This window comes from Natrix helvetica (genome assembly GCF_964273705.1).
Source record: "Natrix helvetica genome assembly, chromosome: 3".
Classification (NCBI taxonomy): domain Eukaryota; kingdom Metazoa; phylum Chordata; class Lepidosauria; order Squamata; family Natricidae; genus Natrix; species Natrix helvetica.
Window position 1 is genome coordinate 63,266,669 of NC_138549.1, and position 18,376 is coordinate 63,285,044.

The 18,376-nt window shown below is 40.9% G+C and overlaps 1 protein-coding gene across 1 annotated transcript in view; it reads left to right on the forward strand.

Annotated features, from left to right (window-relative positions):
- TNN (tenascin N) overlaps positions 1-12,209 on the forward strand; it is a 37,449-nt gene extending 25,240 nt beyond the window's left edge. The window contains exons 10-16 of the mRNA XM_081948631.1: positions 1,230-1,362; positions 3,007-3,158; positions 4,166-4,262; positions 7,515-7,682; positions 8,550-8,713; positions 10,948-11,425; positions 11,569-12,209. Coding sequence (XP_081804757.1) covers positions 1,230-1,362; positions 3,007-3,158; positions 4,166-4,262; positions 7,515-7,682; positions 8,550-8,713; positions 10,948-11,094 — 861 coding nt within the window. The 3' untranslated portion in view covers positions 11,095-11,425; positions 11,569-12,209. The remainder of the gene's footprint in view (positions 1-1,229; positions 1,363-3,006; positions 3,159-4,165; positions 4,263-7,514; positions 7,683-8,549; positions 8,714-10,947; positions 11,426-11,568) is intronic.
- The last annotated feature ends 6,167 nt before the right edge of the window (positions 12,210-18,376 follow it).

The window sequence follows — 18,376 nt, forward strand, 5'->3', positions numbered from 1 at the left end:
GGTGAGGCAGCTGGGGTGGGGAGGAATTTATCTCAGAGAAGATTAGAAATTGATGAATTAGAATTTTTAGTTAAAATAACCCTGAAGTTTCTAGTGAGGGAGGAAGAGGTGGGGAAAGAAGAAAAGGGGGCTCTATCTGGTTTTGGAGAAAGACTTTTGGTGAGAGATTTGACTGGAATCCTGAAAAGGAAGAGGGGATGGCAGAAGCGAGTGGACCCAGAGAAGTTGGCAAGCGAGTGACCAGAGGGGGCACTAGACACGATGGTCACGGAGGTGAATGGACAGAGGAGAGTGGCCAAGCCAGTGACAGGAGGGGGGGAGATGTACCAGCAGACAAAAGAGGCAAGCTGACCCAGACAAGTGAGCAGGCCAGTGATCAGAGGGGCTCCAGACACCCCAGTGGACAGTGGAGGTGACTTGAGCTGGGTGAGTGGAGGTGCCTGGGCAAGAGATCAGAGCAGGCTGATGTCCAGAACAATGGACATTGAGATACCCGGCGAGTGACTGTAGCAGGAAGAGCCTGGCTACCTGTAGAAAGGGGGTAGAAGAATCTGGACTCTAGCAGCCCTTTTTGGAGTGGCACTACATATCCAACACTTCTCTCTCTCCTATTTTTCCCACAATAACAACCCTGTGAAGTGAGTTGATCTGAGAGACAGTAACTGGTTCAAGGTTGCCTGGCTGTCTTTCATGACTGAGGCAGGACTAGAACTCAGTCTCCAGCTTTCTGGGCTGCTGCCTTAACCACTAGATCAAACTGTCACAAAGTACGAGGAGACGTTTTTGCCTTATATTCAGTGTTAAATATTATGCTGCAAACACACAATGTTTTATTACACTATCAAAAAGTCACCTAAAAATATAAAAGTAAATTAGACAAGCAATGGTGATAAAAACTGTGCATTCAAAACTGCAGCAGGGAGCTAAAACCCTAAAGATTGATAGGCTTTGCAAAATGGTTGAAGAGCATTTGTGAGTCAGGAAATAAAAAAAAATCCCCTGTGTAAATGAGAATATAAATGCGTCCTATTCTATTCACATAGTCTGCATTTAATGTTTCACATAGTTAAAGAACAGCATGCATTTTTGGTCACCTGCTGTCCCCAGTGATCTTAGCCAGTCATGTAGTTTCCTATTCATTGCTGAGCTTTGGGAGAAAGCAGCTCATAGGAATGGAGGGTTAATGTGTTAGTGAAATATAATTTCAGTCTCTTTCTTCTTTGTGGCAGGAAGTGCAACTTGGAGCAAATGATCAAAGGTTTGTTCTAGAAAACTTGAGTCGTGGTACTAAGTACACCATATACATTACAGCCTTTAAGGGAGACCGCAGGAGTCAAACAGTGGCCGCCACGTTTTCTACAAGTAAGCCTTGTGAACTCTCATATTGTAATATTTTGGTGCTATGTGTATGTTCCTTGTCCTTAAAAGAAGAAGGAACTTGGAATAAACTTGAATTGGGATGAGTTTTGCCTGGAGCTAGAAGTTTTGGTAAAAGATGTTTTGGAAATGAAATATTAGTATGAAAATATGCAACTGAAAACCACAATAACAAAAAAACCTTATATTTATAACTAGGTATTTGATGCTATCATAACAAATACAAAAAGACTTTTGGGCTTAGAACAAACTAAGCAATGTTTGCATTTTCATTTTGTAAGTTAGAACTCCTGTTTCTCATGTGGGGATATTATTAATCTATTAAACTAGCCTGAAAACAGTCCAAAATTGATAAAAGAAATAATCATCAAATTTGAAGAGCAGTAGCTATTCAGAAATAGGATGAAAGTTAGTAGTTTCAAAAATGTCAGCATTGGGAGATTTCTATAGATTTGGTGGTAATTCCAAGTGCCATATTCCTATTATTCAGTTTTAATTTTATGGAATGTAAGTGTGGCTTCTGTCTCTAAGTTGGTAAATAATGATTCAAGGCAATTGTAAAGTATGATTATTTTAAATAGATCAAATAAAGAGCATATAGTAAATAATCAACATGTCAGAAAAAGGTATTTTAATTTCTTCATATTTATACTTTGAAAGTTCTTTTTGTAAAACACATGAGATGCAAAGACCACATTACCTCTAAATGCCACTATTTGTGCCACTAAATATAGGAAAATATAATGAGAGAAGAGTTCAGTTCAGTTTACCAATTCAGAATGGAATGGAGTGGAGTGGTGTGAAGTAGAGTGGAATGGAATGGAATATTACTGAATAAATGACAGTTTTGTTATTTGAAATTTAGCCAAGTGTCTTTCCCTATTTGGAGAATCAAAAGGAAATAGTTAAAAGAAGATACATTTTAAAAAATAGCACACTTATTAGTAGGAAAGCACATACAACTCTCAATGACCAAGTAATAGCTTTTAAGCAGTCATGTCATTCAGAAGACATATTAGACAACGAAGAGCAGAGAGGCCAATTCAGGTGGCCACGTGCAGAAAGCTGTCAGGGTCTCAGTAACTAATAAGGGAATTTCAAAAGGGGCAGCAGGATTCTGAAGTATACTTTACAGAATGTTATTAGGAAACTTCTTAAGGGCAGAGGCCCTCTTTTCCTTTCTTTTTTTCCTCAAAGGAAACTAGACGTCTCTTCTTACCTAATCTATAAAATAGTGAAAAAAAATGGAGAAGATGGAGAAATACAAGGTTATTGACAGGTGACAAATACAGTGACTCAGTCCTAAAATGCAGTTGTATGCAAAATGTTCCTAAGTTGCTGGGTGGCATATGAATTTTTTTAAAAAAAGCAACAAAACGTTGCCTGGGAAGTATAAATCTTATCAGTGTTTAATAGTTTAGACTTGCATTTGCACAGATTCATGCCTTGCTATCTTAGTGTTTCTTTTCTTTTTCTCTGCTGCTAATGAAATTTATCCAAATGTCTTGGTGGCTTAGATGGTTTGGCCTCAGCCTTCTTTTGCTACTAGGCTGTTCAAAGACTTTTCTGCATTTTTATCTTCATCTTTACATTTAATAATGTCAGCTCTTATTTGCTTTGCTCCTAAAGTCAGTTTGCATTATCCCTACCCTGCGGACTGCAGCCAAACCCAACAAAATGGCAATTCTATCAGCGGCCTATATACCATCTACCTGAATGGTGACAGCAACACACCCCTTGAAGTATATTGTGATATGACAACTGATGGAGGGGGATGGATAGTGAGTGTTGTTTTCATTTCTTTCAAAATATTATTAATTTTAGCTATTCCCAGTATAGGTAGTCTTTGTTTAGCAACCACAATTGGGACCAGCAACTTGGCTGTTAAGCAAAGCAATTACTAAGTGAAACTGCAACTGTGCTTATGATCTTACTTCAGCTTTGCTTTGCTGTACAGACCCGCAAAGGTCATAAACACAAGGATTGGGTGTAAAGTTATTTCTTTATCACTGTCATAAATGTGAATGGTTGCTGTCTGAGGTAGTCACTAAATGAGGCATACCTGTACTTAGTTTGCCATTTTTCCTACATGTTTATCACAGTGCTGATATTGCACCCAACTAATCTTGAAACCTCTGAAGACTTTGACTCTAATTACAGACAATTCATTGTTAGTCATGGGCCTCCATGGCTGACCTTCTGTCTTACTTCATATTCTTCCTGTTTCATGGTTTAATATGGAGTCTCTGTGTGTATGTGGGGGGGGATGTATTATACATACATAACAACATACTTTGAATTTTGAAACAGGTGCAGTTCTTTTTTTCCTCACTTTAAAACCTTTAGATACACAAAAGAGCATATTAATTAGTTATCTACATAAACAAATCATCTTAATGAGACCACATGAGAATACCTTGCTTGTTGTGAGTCAGTGTATGTGTGCGCTTTTATAGCCATGAAAAATGGAAATGAAAAATGAGGGGGAAGATATGATCGAAAACTGTGTAACTTAAATGTTTGAAGAGTTGGATATCAAAGGAGAAATAAAAATGGATAGCTTACTTGATACCATGATTGCTCCATAAATGAAACAGCATTATCCGGAACTCTCAAATTCAGGGATAATTTCAGGTGTAACATTCTAATCTATAGTTTCTTCTGGTCTATTTATATCTGCTGGATTATCAACTGACTTACCTTCAATTTTTCTTCTATGTTTGATACTCTGTATGTAGAATTAACATTCAGTAAATCAATTTTTATATGCTTCTGCCTGCTTTTACAGATGATTCAGCGGAGGTCCACAGGGCAGCTGGATTTCTCTAAGAGATGGAAGAATTATATTGAAGGTTTTGGAAGTCCTTCTGGAGAATTTTGGCTCGGTACTATTGTTTTTTGAACATCATTCAAGATGGATGTATAGCAGTGATGTGCAGTCAGGGGAGGCAGGGGAGGCACACCCTCACCACTGTCAATCATGAAAAGGGGAAAAAAATGTAAACGGGAAAAGGCCAGTGCTAAAGTGAGACTAGCTAGCTGCGGCCTCACCGTGAATGACTGCCTGTTTTAAAAAGCCTCTAAAGCTCTGAGCTCTGTCGTGGGGGAAAGAAAGTGCTTTAGTCAGTGGGGTGTTGGGGGAGAGGAGAGAATGTTTGGCAGTGCTGAAGTACTGAAGTGAGGCGGCAGAGCTCAGAGCTTTAGAGGCTTTTTTAAACAGGCAGTCATTCAGGCACGGGGAGGCAGCAGCTAGCTAGCCTCACTTCACCACTTCAGCACTGCCCTGCATTCTATCCTCTCCCCTGACACCCCACTGACTAAAGCGCTTTCTTTCGCCCGCGGCAGAGCTCAGGCGGGCGAAAGAAAGCACTTTAGTCAGTGGGGTGTCGGGGGAGAGGAGGAGTAAATGCCTGAGCACTCCTTAGCGGGCGCCTCTGGAGGAGATGGTCTGGATTCCTGGCAGTTAGGTCGGCTTCGTGGTTGCCAGGCGTCAGGGGGAGCTTGCTTCGGCAAACCTTGGCGATGTGCCCCTTTCACTCACAGTGCTGGCAAATAGCGTCGCGGAGACTGCAAAACAATCTGGCATGGTCTCCTCCACAGCTAGCACAAGGTGGGAGACACAGTTTGAATTTGCGCGCCGGCTGGGCGCGGCTACTGCGCATGCGGCAGCTGTCATCTTCGCCTTCTGAGTTCTTGGCCTCTGCAGCCTTGCAATGTGAGCATGTGCTCTTCCGCGCATCCCGTGAAGCGCCCTGGCGCTACAGGGTTTCTGCAGACTTAGCGGCTGATTCTGATGCCCTGGCTTCGCCCAAGGCAATTTGCAGAGTGAGGTCAGATGTGGCAAGTAACCTCCTCTGTAAGTTAATGTTCCCTACACCACAAATTATGCGGTCCGGAATCAGCTCGTCCAGGTCTCGGAATTTGCAGTACGCGGCGGCCTTGCGAAGCACCGCAACATACTCATTTATTGACTCGCCCTCTTTCTGGTTCCTGAAGTTAAACTCATGCCGGCGTACGTGCTTGGACGGCTTGGGGGCATAGTGGGTCCTCAGCGTCTGCTGGAGCATGGACCACATGACTGATTGCAGCAGGGTCAGCTCAGAGAGGTCTTTCGCTGTCTCGAACACTTCCTAGCCACAGTATCTGAGGAACATGTTCTTCTTGTGGTTTTCAGAAAGGCCCATGAGGTCGTTTGCCTCAAGGAAGCATGTACGAGTCCCAGTGCTCGGTGACTGGGTCAAACGGAATCGGTGAGGCATACATGGCCATTTTGTGTTCAGAGGGCATTTTGAGTTTGCCGCTCAAAAATGGCTGCTCAAAGCTGCGCTGAGCTCTGGGCTGGATGTATGTGCTGGATTGCTACACTCTTTTGGTTCGCCTAGTTGCCTTCCAATCCCACCTTCGTCGCCAGAGTTAGATTGGGTAATGGATAGGCACACACAGGCTTAACAGTAACAACAGCTCTTTATTAAGTACAACAAGTGAGGACATCCAGCGAAGGTTGAGTCTGACAGCAGCACTTTTATAGGGAGCTGTCAGACTCTTCGACCAATAGGATTAAAACTCTGTTCCCACCGGAACAAAGGACCTTGGTGGAAACCACTGAAGTTAGAGCAAGTATCTAACACTTGCAATCACATGATGGCATTTCAGGCACATTTCAATCAGCTCAAATTTACAACCAGTTCCAGGATTCTGTGACCATGTGACCATAATTTGTGACTTGTTATGCCATTTTTTTTGACAGAAAACAGCAAAAAGCACCTATTGGATATGCTGGATTTGCTTAAAAATGATGTGGTTCACTTAACAGCCATGTATTCACTAAACAACTCTTGTACAACCAGTTGAAAAATCAAATCTGGTTATGTGGTGACCAACTTAACAATTGCAAAGACTTATGACCAAAATTCCAAGCTTGATTCTGATTGTAAGTCAATCATAATGAAAAAGGTTGGATAGAATACCTATAGTGTACCAAAACAGGCTCAGATTATAAGAGTTTTACTTAAAAAAACCCATTCCATTTAGTACTATCTGGCTATACAATATGTAAGGACCCAGCACCATAGGTCATGCTTTGCAATGCTATAGAGCAGGGGTGTCAAACTCATGTCACAGTGGTGTCATCGGGACTTTCCCCCCACCTTTGCTAAACCAGGCGTGGGCATGGCTAGCATGTGACGCATCTGGCCAGAGGCTGGGAGTTTGACAGCCGTGCTATAGAGAGTCATAACTTTGCTTGAAAATCATTAGCTAAATGGGAATAGAGTTGTGGTGGTAGTGGTTGACTGTGATGGAATGTGCACCTGCAGGAGCAGTGGGGAAGAGTTTTGACAATGCAGCTTGAATGCAGGGAGAAAAGGTTGAGGGTAGCCACACCCTAGAATTTCTCAGGATATATCTAGTAGGTTAGGTGGTTATAGTTTTTTAGTTTGGCAAAACTCTGTCCATTGGGAGTAAGCAAATAAAGGACTGAACTTAATAGGATTGTGCTGTGTTACCTCTGGGCTTGGGCCTGACATTGCTTTAATGTTCAGTGTATAGTTTTTAAAGTTTTCTACTACTAAATGGCATTTGTAGTTCAATCATAAACTTTGCTAGAGAGCATATAAATGGATATATGAAGGATAAATCAGTTTTATTATCTACTTGGAAGAGTTAATATCCCCACCCCCCTCTCTCGGGTCTGTTATTGCATCACTTTAGCCCTGTTTTGCTTCGATGGCATCCTGCCATAAAAGGGGAAGGGATAGGCAGGGGTATATAGGGAGGTGGGATGACAGATGAGAGGAACCAGTGGTGCCAGCCCAGAACAGTATTTGAGAGATTCAAAGACACAAGCTTGGGAATGGAATGCCCAGCGAAAGAGTTGTAAAAATGTGGAGCTGTTACCAAAACACCCAATTTAAACCTTATTGGACCCCTCCAAGATGGTCAAGGTGGGGAGGGCTTGGGAGAAAGGAAAGTTACCAGGACTAAGCAGGAAATCCTATGCTGTAACCACTTGGCATAAGTATACCTTTCACTACAAATGGAATCGAGGGTGTTTCTTTCCTGAATGCCTAAGTTGGGACAAAGCTGACAAGTTTGTTTGGCAGCCTACCTTAAGTTTGACTCGGGAATGTTTCTTGCAGGTCTAGAAAAACTGCATAATCTCACCAGGTCTGCCCGCCTTCCCTATGAACTGAGAGTGGATTTACGGACTCACAACGAGTCAGCCTATGCCACCTATGACTTCTTCCAGGTGGGCTCCAGCAGAGATCGATACAAGCTGTCTTTGGGGAACTACAGAGGCACTGCTGGTAAATATTTCTTTTATTTTTTAAAATAAAACTTTATTACATTTCAAATAAAAAAAATACAAAAAAAATGGGGGTGAGATATTAGAGGGAAAAGTGGGAATGGATAGTGAAAAAGCAAAATCTCACATCCATCTGCGCAGCAATCAATTTGGGGGGGGGGGGCTTCCTGAACTTATTATATTCAAGGACACTTTAGAAATATGTATATCAGGGATCCTTTAGCAAGTAGCTTCTGTAAGGGGATTATGCATGCACAAATAAGAAAGCCCAGCCACAAAATTAAAATTAAAAAAATATATACAATAAACATTCACCACTCAGCAGCATGTCCTTTCATGCTGCTTACATAGTATAATGATATCTCCCGTTCCATTTAATATAATTAAGAAAAGAACTGATTTATCTGGGAAATATCTATACTTTTATCTTTTGTCTGTCTGAAAAACAGTTTCAGAGTTTGAACAACAATAGGCAAATTAAAAAGTATTTGAAACCATAATATTTTCACTGAGTACTTTAGCCAAGGTCAAGAAATATATTTACATTCCTTTACTCACAAACATGCACACACCCTTTTTGGCTCCCTCTTCCTCCCACTTGTCCATTCCCTTTTCTGGTTCAAGAAAAGGGTGGTGACTGCTGAACATTCGTGCTTATGGATAATGCGCTGAGAAACCCAGGATTAACTCAAATTATGCTTGGGCAAGATTTTATATCTGCTCTTTGATTAATTGCCTGCATGTTTCTGTCTCTCTGTGTGAAGGCATTGAAGGATATTTAACTGCATTTCTGCCCAGTCATGTCAGTAATCTGAGGATTTCTAAAGTCAGAAATATCATGATTCTAATGCTCCCTTTCTCTCCTAAGGGGATGCCATGACTTACCATAATGGTAGGAAATTTACAACCATAGACAAGGACAATGATATAGCTATTACCAACTGCGCTATAACTCACCATGGTGGCTGGTGGTATAAGAACTGCCACCTGGCTAATCTCAATGGGAAGTATGGAGAACACAAGCACAGTGAGGTGAGTCTGATACATATCTTTCTAGATTAGTGTGACCCATTTCAAGAATGCACAAATTACTGTTAATACTTCTCCTTGTGATAGCCACTGTTTAGACCACCTTAATCATTATTATGAAAGGAGAAGAGTGCTTTTTCTACTATTATTTGATTTTCAAATAATACAAAGAATCCTTATTTTTAAGGCTGCAGCCTTCATGCATTTTTTAAAAAAAGAATCAATGACTCTGTTTAATAAACTTCATTGCTTATATTGATGCCAGTTAATCTGATAGCAGATTCCAAAAATATTGTATTAAAATAAATATGTAAATAGCTAACAATATCTTAAAGATCATCCCTCCATTTTTTTTACATAGGAGGGAGTGCCTCTTTTAAGATATGGCTAATAAATTAATATTTAAAAATAAAACATTTTTTCAGATCTACTTTTATTTGTATGGATGATATGAATACAAATTTAATTTTAAAATCAACTATAATAATTATACACATTCAATAAATATTTTAATAGAAGAAAAATACTTTTGCTGTAGACTGTGGAAGGAGAGTGATCTAGTGCAGGGGTGTCAAACTCATGTCATCACGTGACGTATTGAAACTCCCCCCCCTTTGCTAAACCGGGTATGGGCATGGCCAGCCTGTGGCACATCCAGCCCTGATCTAGTGCTTCTTGATTAGCATATATGATAACACATCTATTGGAGAAAGAGTTTACGAGCTTCTATTATTGAAGCTCATAAACTCAGGAGGTGTCTTAAAAGTCATCTAGTCCATTGTTTTTCAGCCTTGACAACTTAAGATATCTCGACTTCAGTTCTCAGAACTTCCCACCCAGCATGCTGGTTAGAGAATTCTGGGAGTTGAAATCCGCACATCTTAAAGTTGTTAAGGTTGAGAAACCATGATCCTGTCAAACACTTTTCAGTGTAAAATCTGCTACTGTAATATTTCCAATGGCTGTCCAACCTCTGCTTAAATACTGCAGTGAAACTCTTCATCCCATTTTAGGGTACTTGTTGCAATCTTGAGCAGCTTTTACAGTTAGAAAGTTTATTATAACATTATCAAATCCACCTCTTTTTAATTTTTTCCCCATTGTTGTAAATCTTGTTCTTCTGAAGCAAGAGATTGGATCTGTTAGCAATTATATTTTTTTGCTAAAATATAGGACTCTGTAAAGGTTTAATTCCATTCCTTTATTTTCAGCTTTTTCACCATCCTGGTTCATTTTCGAGAAATATTCTAGTTATGAACGTTCTTTTTAAAATGTATTGAGAAGTACATACAGCATCTCAAACATGTCCTGATTAAAATCAAATAAAAATATTCTGAGTGACCTGAACACTCTGCTTCTGTTAATCCCAACTGAAGTACATTAATACTTTTAGTTATTATACCATACTGTTTAACTACATTCAAGCCAGACTTTTCCAGTCTACTGATCTTCAAGTGCTTCAAATGCTTCAGTTTTTTGAAATATTTCTGAATGTACAATCATTTGCTTGTTCAATTTTCAAACTTGGCATTTCTCATTATAGTCTAACATTTTAGCCACTAAACTACATTGCCTTTCTTTGCTGTATTTCAATCATGAATTTTAGCCCTCAAAGTCAAAAGGATGCCTGCAATATCATACAAGATATATTGTAGTTGGCAGTCAAGCTTTTTCAGTTTGATTCCTACATGCCACTTGTTAGAAGATACTGAAGATTAAGATGCTCAGACTGTGAAGGTCCTATTATTATGTACCTCAAAATGAAATCACAGCTCCCGGTTCTTTAGCAGGTGGTGGCTTTCATATGCATCGAGTGTTACTATTATGGTTCATTGTGCAGTAAACCAGATGTTTGGATTGGATTTGCCATTTTAACCCATCTATTTCAAATGTGCACTTTCCTGGGACTGTATGACTGTGAGCCCAAGCAAAGATGCTGCTTCATTAAGAGATACTGAGAGATATAGTGGAAGGGCTGCACATCCCTAATCACAAAGTAATTTATGTAGAATACCATGTAATTATAGTTATTACTAGATCAAATGAGACAATTTATCAGTCTGCCTTAAAAGATTTTTATACACAAAATACATATGCAAAACCTAAAAAACCCTAATAATAGTTGAATATTGATATATGTATATATTTGTATTATCACTATAAAACTGTGCACATTTGTTTATAGATTGAAAAACTTGATCTAACAAGCTCACTAATATCCTATTTTTTCTTTCCAGGGAATTAACTGGGAGCCATGGAAAGGTCATTTATATTCTATCCCTTACACTGAAATGAAGATCCGTCCACGTTCACATAGCTTTGAGGCAGTCTTGAGTAGAAAACGGAGATCTCTGGCTGTGAAGAGGAAGGAGACTAAAGTTTAAAAGTATTCCGGAAGTGCTGTGTTTGCCATCCACACACAGCAATGCACGATCATGTAATAATGTGTCAAGGCTTTTGTGCACATTTTAATATAAATATAATCATATCAGTTAATCCAAGTCTTCCTTAGAAATATTTTCTTGTTTGATTTGTTGGGAACACCACAAAATACGCACTACATCTGTATTACTCGCATTATGTGTCTGCATTACTTAATAGAAAAAAGCCCCCGATTCTCATATATTCTCAAGTGGTAGAGGTGCTGGTGCTGTTTAAGTTGCCTGTGACCATTAAAGCTGTCTGTGACCATAATGGCTGCTTGAAACCGCTAAGGTCAGGGGTGTCCAAACTTGGGAACTTTAAGACTTGTGGACTTCAACTCCCAGAATTCCCCAGCCAGCATGGCTGGCTGGGGAATTCTGGGAGTTAAAGTCCACAAGTCTTAAAGTTCCCAAGTTTGGACACCCCTGGCTAAGGTTGAGAGCCCTGTTCCAGTCTCCATTATCCATCTGTACTTGACAGCAAGGTGACTTATGCTACTCAGTTGCCTGCACAGGTTTTGAGAACCCAAGGCCAGGTAGGCACTAAGTCAGCTTGTCCGCCTCATTGGGTGATTCAGCTTTGCAAAATCGGAGGGGTAATTTAAGAAATAATGTTCTATCAGTTGTGTTTTCAATAAGGGATTTATTGTGATTTAACCTGAACATTAACATTTTCAGAGTCTCAGGTCCTATTTGAACTTGTCTTCCAGGAAAAGAAAGTTTCTGTATGAGGCCAAAAAAACAAACAAACAAACAAAAAACCCTCTTTGCTTTTTATCTGTTCATCAGCAAGTTGAAATGAGGAACTCCAATATTCCTTTCAGAAAAAAATATCCATCTGAGTTGTTTCCATTTCTATCAGGAATAAAATCATGCAAATATTGTTTGGAAGATCAATTTTTGTCCTTTCATTGGCGAATCTGCCTTTCTACCATTACAAAACGTAGGTTTAATCCTGAAACGTATTTCAAGTAGAACATATGTCATGAAATATTATTTCCCCTGTAAAAAAAAATGCCCTCTTGAAATATTTTATCTATATAATTTTTTCCTCAGAGGTCTTTTTATTATCACTACCAAAATATTATTACCTCAAGGTAAGATGGGTGGCCAATACATTTTAAAATTAATTAATTAATTAAATACTAACACTTAAATTTGGTGCTCTTCAGGTATTTTGTATTTCATATGCTATTAGCACTATCTAAGAGATACAGTGTTGACCATAGAAAATGTTATACTTTAGTTTATAGGTAAAACTATATTGTGCATTATAAAACACGGTGCTCTTCCAATTTTTCTGACTGCTTTTGCCACATTAGAACCCATTGGATAGCATATGTGTGACAATGTGGTGAAAAGTGGCATGAAAAGCTCGAGTTTTTCAATCCAGCAAGAACTATCAGAGATATGAAGGAAGAATAACACTCTACCATTTAATGCTGACTCTTTGTGCAAAGACCTAATGCGGCAACTGTTTGTGGGCGGTGCCAGAATGATTGTTGCCAGACAAACTGTTGTGTTTTGCTACTTACCAGGGTCTGCACAGTGTTGGAAAAGTTTCTGGACACTGCAAAAAGTTTCTGAAGCGCTGGGAGTAGATTTGGTTAAGGCAGCAGAACAAAGCAGTTTTCCACCAGGCCATATAATAGTGACCAGTGGTGGGTTCCGGATCTCGTTGCAACTGAAACAGTGCAATGGGGCTGGGCATCCACCACATGAACGCACGCAGCATGGGGGCACACGCGTGCAGCACATGCATGCGTACTTACTGCCTGTGATGCTCCACGATGCCTCTTCAATGCTCCAGCTGCTTGGCGGAGTGTTGCGCAAGTGCCATACACTCTGTGCGCATGCGCAGAAGTCCCGAACAGCTCAAATACAGGTAAAGAGCGTGGGCGGGCGGGTGGGCCCTATGGAGCACTGTACCGGAACAGTACCTGGTGCTTCCAGCAAGCACCGGTACGCTCGTACGGGGGAATACCGGTTGTATCCCACCACTGGTAGTGACCCAAATGCATCTGCCATTTTGTGGATAGGTCAAAATGGTGGCTGCTTCTGGAACCATGGCATGAAGCTGCACAAAGTAGTAATTCATTTTAGTGCTCTGGATGGCCTCAGTGCTTTCCAAAAGGTCAGATGTTTGGCCTGGTGGGGCTAGGAATCAGGCCTAAAGCTTGGGGTGGGGGAGATCCAATGAGAGTGGGACCCAAGGGGCAGGAGGTGGAGCACAGTGTCTTGGAAAGTGGAGGCGGCTTTCTGAGGCTAGGACAGGTGGGCCTAGGCCTGTACTAGACCTCCAAGGGCCTACCGGACTCATGAGGCACCCCATTTTTCACTTAAACACCCTGAAGTTCATTTAATGACTCCCTGGGGAGAGCAGGTATGGCAGGTGAGTTAGGTGAGATGCTTCACCTAACAATCATTATGACATGTGACCATAATGGGCAGACTCCACTATGGTCGTATCTGAAGGACTACCTTACTGCAATCCTATTGTAATTTATCTAGATTTATCATTAAACTGATGGAATTTAATTTTTTTACAGTAGTAATAGATCTATTACTAGTACTGTGGAATTATCAATTACCAGTACACCCAAGGCTTCCACTCTGATGCACAACAATTGGATACGCATCATTCAATCAGTTTAAATCACAATATGCTTGCATGTCTTAAATTTCTTATGTAGAAGACTAAAATTCATACAGTCATTAGTCATTAAAGAATAAATTCCAAAGGAGATGGTCATTGCTTACTTACACAACTTCTCCAGATTAAAGCTTGAACAGAGATCTGAGCTAGAAAAGGGACATATCAGGCACAAGAAGTGTTACATTAAATTAGTGGCACAGATTATTGTGACAATACTGTGTTGGCATTATCAGACATATTTCATGAGAAATAACAATGTTGTGTGTGAGTAGTTTAGTTTGAGAGAAAAAGAGGAGATAACACAATAAGTGAGGGTGGGGGACAATTCACATGTGGCACTTAAAGCAAAGATAGGGTTACCAGACCTGGGCTGTGTGTAAAATCCATTGACAGCCAAGTCTTCTGCAACTCTTTGCTGCCATTTAATTGTGGCCTAGATTTCTGTAGCCCAAATAGGGAAAACCTACGGAATCAAACAAGGGAAATTTCTAATTTTTTAAAATGGAACCTATAATTGTCATTCAGAGTTCTTTCCACTCTCAACATCAGAAAAATTGTAAGAAATATTGAAGCACAATATTTTTACCTTATACTTTTGAAGTTACATTTTATGTAAAAAGGTATTCGTTATAAGTACAATATCAAAATCAATTATTTGGCCAGTTGACTTAACATGCTGTTCTTTGGGGCAATATAATGGTAATTCATAGCATATTAATATATACTCCATTAATGCATTGCAAGGCCATTCTCACAACATACAAATTCTCACCACTAGGCAACTGCAAATCCAATTCCTTTAGCAATGGTTTTCACAGTACACACACCTGACAAGAATACTGCTTGGGGAATACAGATACATTTGAGGAGGCAAAGTTAAAGCTACAGGCTTGCTTTGACTGCACTGACTGGAATATTTTTGAAGAAACTTCTGCAGACCTGGATGAACTTACAGATACTGTAACATCATATGTCATATGTCAGCTTCTGTGAAGACCTATGTGTACCGATCAAGAACTTGCAAATATAAAGTAGCAATAAACCTTGGTTCACAGCTAAACTTAAGCAGCTATGTCGTTCCAAAGAGGAAGCCTACAGAAAAGATGATAGAATGCTGTACTATCAGACCAGAAACGTATTAACAAGGGAGATCAGAGCAGCCAAAAGAAGCTATTTTAAAAAGCTAAGGAATCAGTTCTCAACAAATGAACCAGCAAATATGTGGAAAACTCTTGAAAATATCACCAGTTACGGCAAACCTCCTTCCCAGGCTGAAGGAAATCAACAACTGGCAGATGACCTGAACATGTTTTACTGCAAGTTTGAAAGGAAACTACAGCCACCTATCTCCACAACCCCCATCCCAGACACATCAACAACAGCCAAACCTCCTACAACTGACCCCATCCCATTGGGTTCACAAACCCTGGTGATCACAAAAAAGGAAGTGCAAGATCTATTTCACAGACAGAAGCCAGGAAAAGCACCAGGCCCAGACAAGATAACTTCTTGCTTAAAAGTCTGTGCTGACCAATTGACTCCCATCTTCACCCGAATCTTAAACAAATCACTAGAGATGTGCCATGTTCCTTCTTGCTTCAAACGCTCCACTATATACAACTGCCGAAGAAGCCCTTCATCAAGGAACTGAATGACTACAGACCAGTTGTTCTAACATCTGTAGTTATGAAAACCTGTAGCTATGAAAGGCTAGTGATGTTCCACTTAAAAACCATCACGGATCCGCTGTTAGACCCCTTGCAATTTGCATACCGAGCAAATAGATCAACAGATGATGCTGTTAATATGACCCTGCACTACTTCCTACAACATCTTGCACTACATCCTACAACATCTTCTGGGATGTAGTGCATCTCCAAAGACCTACGCAAGGGTCCTCTTTGTAGACTTTAGTTCAGCATTCAATACCATCATACCGGACATTCTAAGTAAACTAAATCAGCTAGGGGTACCTGAACAGACTTGTAAGTGGATCACAAGCTTCCTAACAGACAGGAAGCAGCAGGTGAAGCTAGGCAAAATCACATCAGATACCTGTATCCCACAGGGCTGTGTGCTCTCTCCACTTCTCTTCTCTCTATATATCAATGACTGCATCTCAAACAATCCATCTGTTAAAATACTGAAATTTGCAGATGATACAACAGTGATTGGTCTCATTCGAGACGATGAAACTGCATACAGACGGGAGGTTAAACAACTAGCCTTGTGGTGCGATCAGAACAATCTGGAACTGAACACACTCAAAACCATAGAAATGCTGGTAGACTTTCCCATACTACCACCTCTTAATAATACTAGACAACATAGTGTCAACAGTAGAGATGTTCACATCGCAAGACCTAAAATGGACACTTAGCATAAAAAACATCATCAAAAAAGCACAACAAAGAATGTTCTTTCTGCGCCAACTCAGGAAGCTCAAACTGCCCAAGGAGCTGCTGATACAGTTCTACAGAGGAATTATTGAGTCTGTCATCTGCACCTCCATAACTGTCTGGCTAGTTTCTGTAATCCAACAAGACAGACACAGACTTCAGAGGATAGTCAGAACTGCAGAAAAAACAATTACTGCCAACCTGCCTTCCATTGAGGATCCGTACACTGCATGAGTCAAAAAGAGGGCCATGAAAATATTTACAGACCCCTAGCATTCTGGACATAAATTGTTTCAACTCCTACCCTCAAAACATGCTATAGAGCACTGCACATCAAAAAACTAGACACAAGAACAGTTTTTTCCCAAACGCGATCACTCTGCTAAACAAATAATTCTGTCACCACTGTCAAACTATTCACTAAGGCTGCGTTACTATTAGTCTTGTCATCATTCCTATCACCCATCTTCTCCCACTTATGACTGCAGGACTGTAACTTTGTTGCTTGTATCATTACAATTATATTGTTTCCTGATTGCTTATTTGTACCCTATGACCAGGGCCGGATTTAGATGAAAATAAAGGCCCCTCTTGATCTTGAGGCCCTAGGCTGAAGCCTAGTTAGCCTATAGGAAAATCCGGCCCTGCCTATGACTATCAATAAGTGTTGTACCTTGATTCTTGAATGTATATTGTCTTATGTACAGAGAACATATGCACCGAAGACAAATTCCTTGTGTATACAATCACATTTGGCCAATAAATTATTCTATTCTATTCTGTTCTGTTCGATTTCAATTCTATTATCAGATATACTATCTATATATAGATTTTTTTTTCCAGATAACATTATCGAATCCTTGTACCAGGAGTGTTGGCAAGCTTCATGAACTTACTAGAGTCTTCCCATTGTCCAGATGCAGAGCAATAAAGCATGCCTTTGCTAGGGATACCTGTCAGGGTATTGGTGGTGTATTATCAGCTGTTGTCTTCAGCAGTAAATTCTGTAACTGAGAGGCTTGCTTGTTAAATTTTATTGGAGGACTAGGTATATAAAATGGGTCTGATGACTTGGTTTAAGTACTGTATGACTGGGTGGAATTTGTGTAAGCTCCTGGATGATTGTGTTTGTAGTGGTTACTAACTGGGCCAACAGTTTCCCCTTTTGAACTTTTACAACACAAGTAGGTTATGGGAGCAGAACCTCAGTTTGTGTGTGCGTGAGAGAGATGAATTAGAGCATGAAAACTGGATAAAGTCCAGAGTGAAGGAAAAGACCATTGGCTTACCTGAAGGGTCCTTTTCTGTGCACCACGGGAGAGTCCAAGCAATGGGTTAATTCAGTCTGGTTGCCCTTGGACTGAGGAACTTTTTTTCCTTTGACTACACCTCCTCATGTGGCCACTCCCCAGAATTTCGATAAAGTCAGGACGTGAGGACGGAGTGAAGCGCCCAAGAAGACAAATCCTGTTGACACGAAGAACACAAATCCTGGACAGAACATCCAGGGCGGGTTGGACTCTCTCGCGGTGCACAGAAAAGGACCCTTCAGGTAAGCCAATGGTTTTTTTCCTGTGCACCGCTTGGAGAGTCCAAGCAATGGGACATACCCAAGTTATTGTCCATCTGGGCGGGCAGAAGCAGGTTCCCGGGATTCGGTCGTATCCACAACCGCCTGGAGCACCCTCCTGCCGAAAGACGCCTCAGCTGAGGCAAAAACGTCCAGTTTATAATGTTGTACGAAGGGCGACGGTGAAGACCACGTAGCCGCTCTGCAGATGTCGACTATCGAGGCTGGGTGGCCCAGGCCGCAGAGGTGACCGCGCTCCGAGTGGAGTGTGCAGTGATGCCATGAGGCACCGACCTGGACTGGCTCTCATAGGCTGAAGCGATGTAGGCCTGTAGCCACCTGCCGACCGTGGGCGACGAAACCTTCTTCTCCAAGGAGCCAGGTTGAAAAGAAACGAAGAGGGCCTCCGACCTCCGGAACTCCGCAGTGCGGGTGATGTAAACTTTCAGGGCCCTCCTAACGTCCAGCATGTGCCAGGAGCGTTCCTTGGGGTGTGATGGGTGTGGACAAAAATCCAGTAAGATGATGTCCTGCACCCTGTGGAACCACGAGTTGACCTTCGGGTTGAAGGCCGGGTCCAGTCTCAAAACCACCCTGTCAGGATAGACAGGGCCGCCA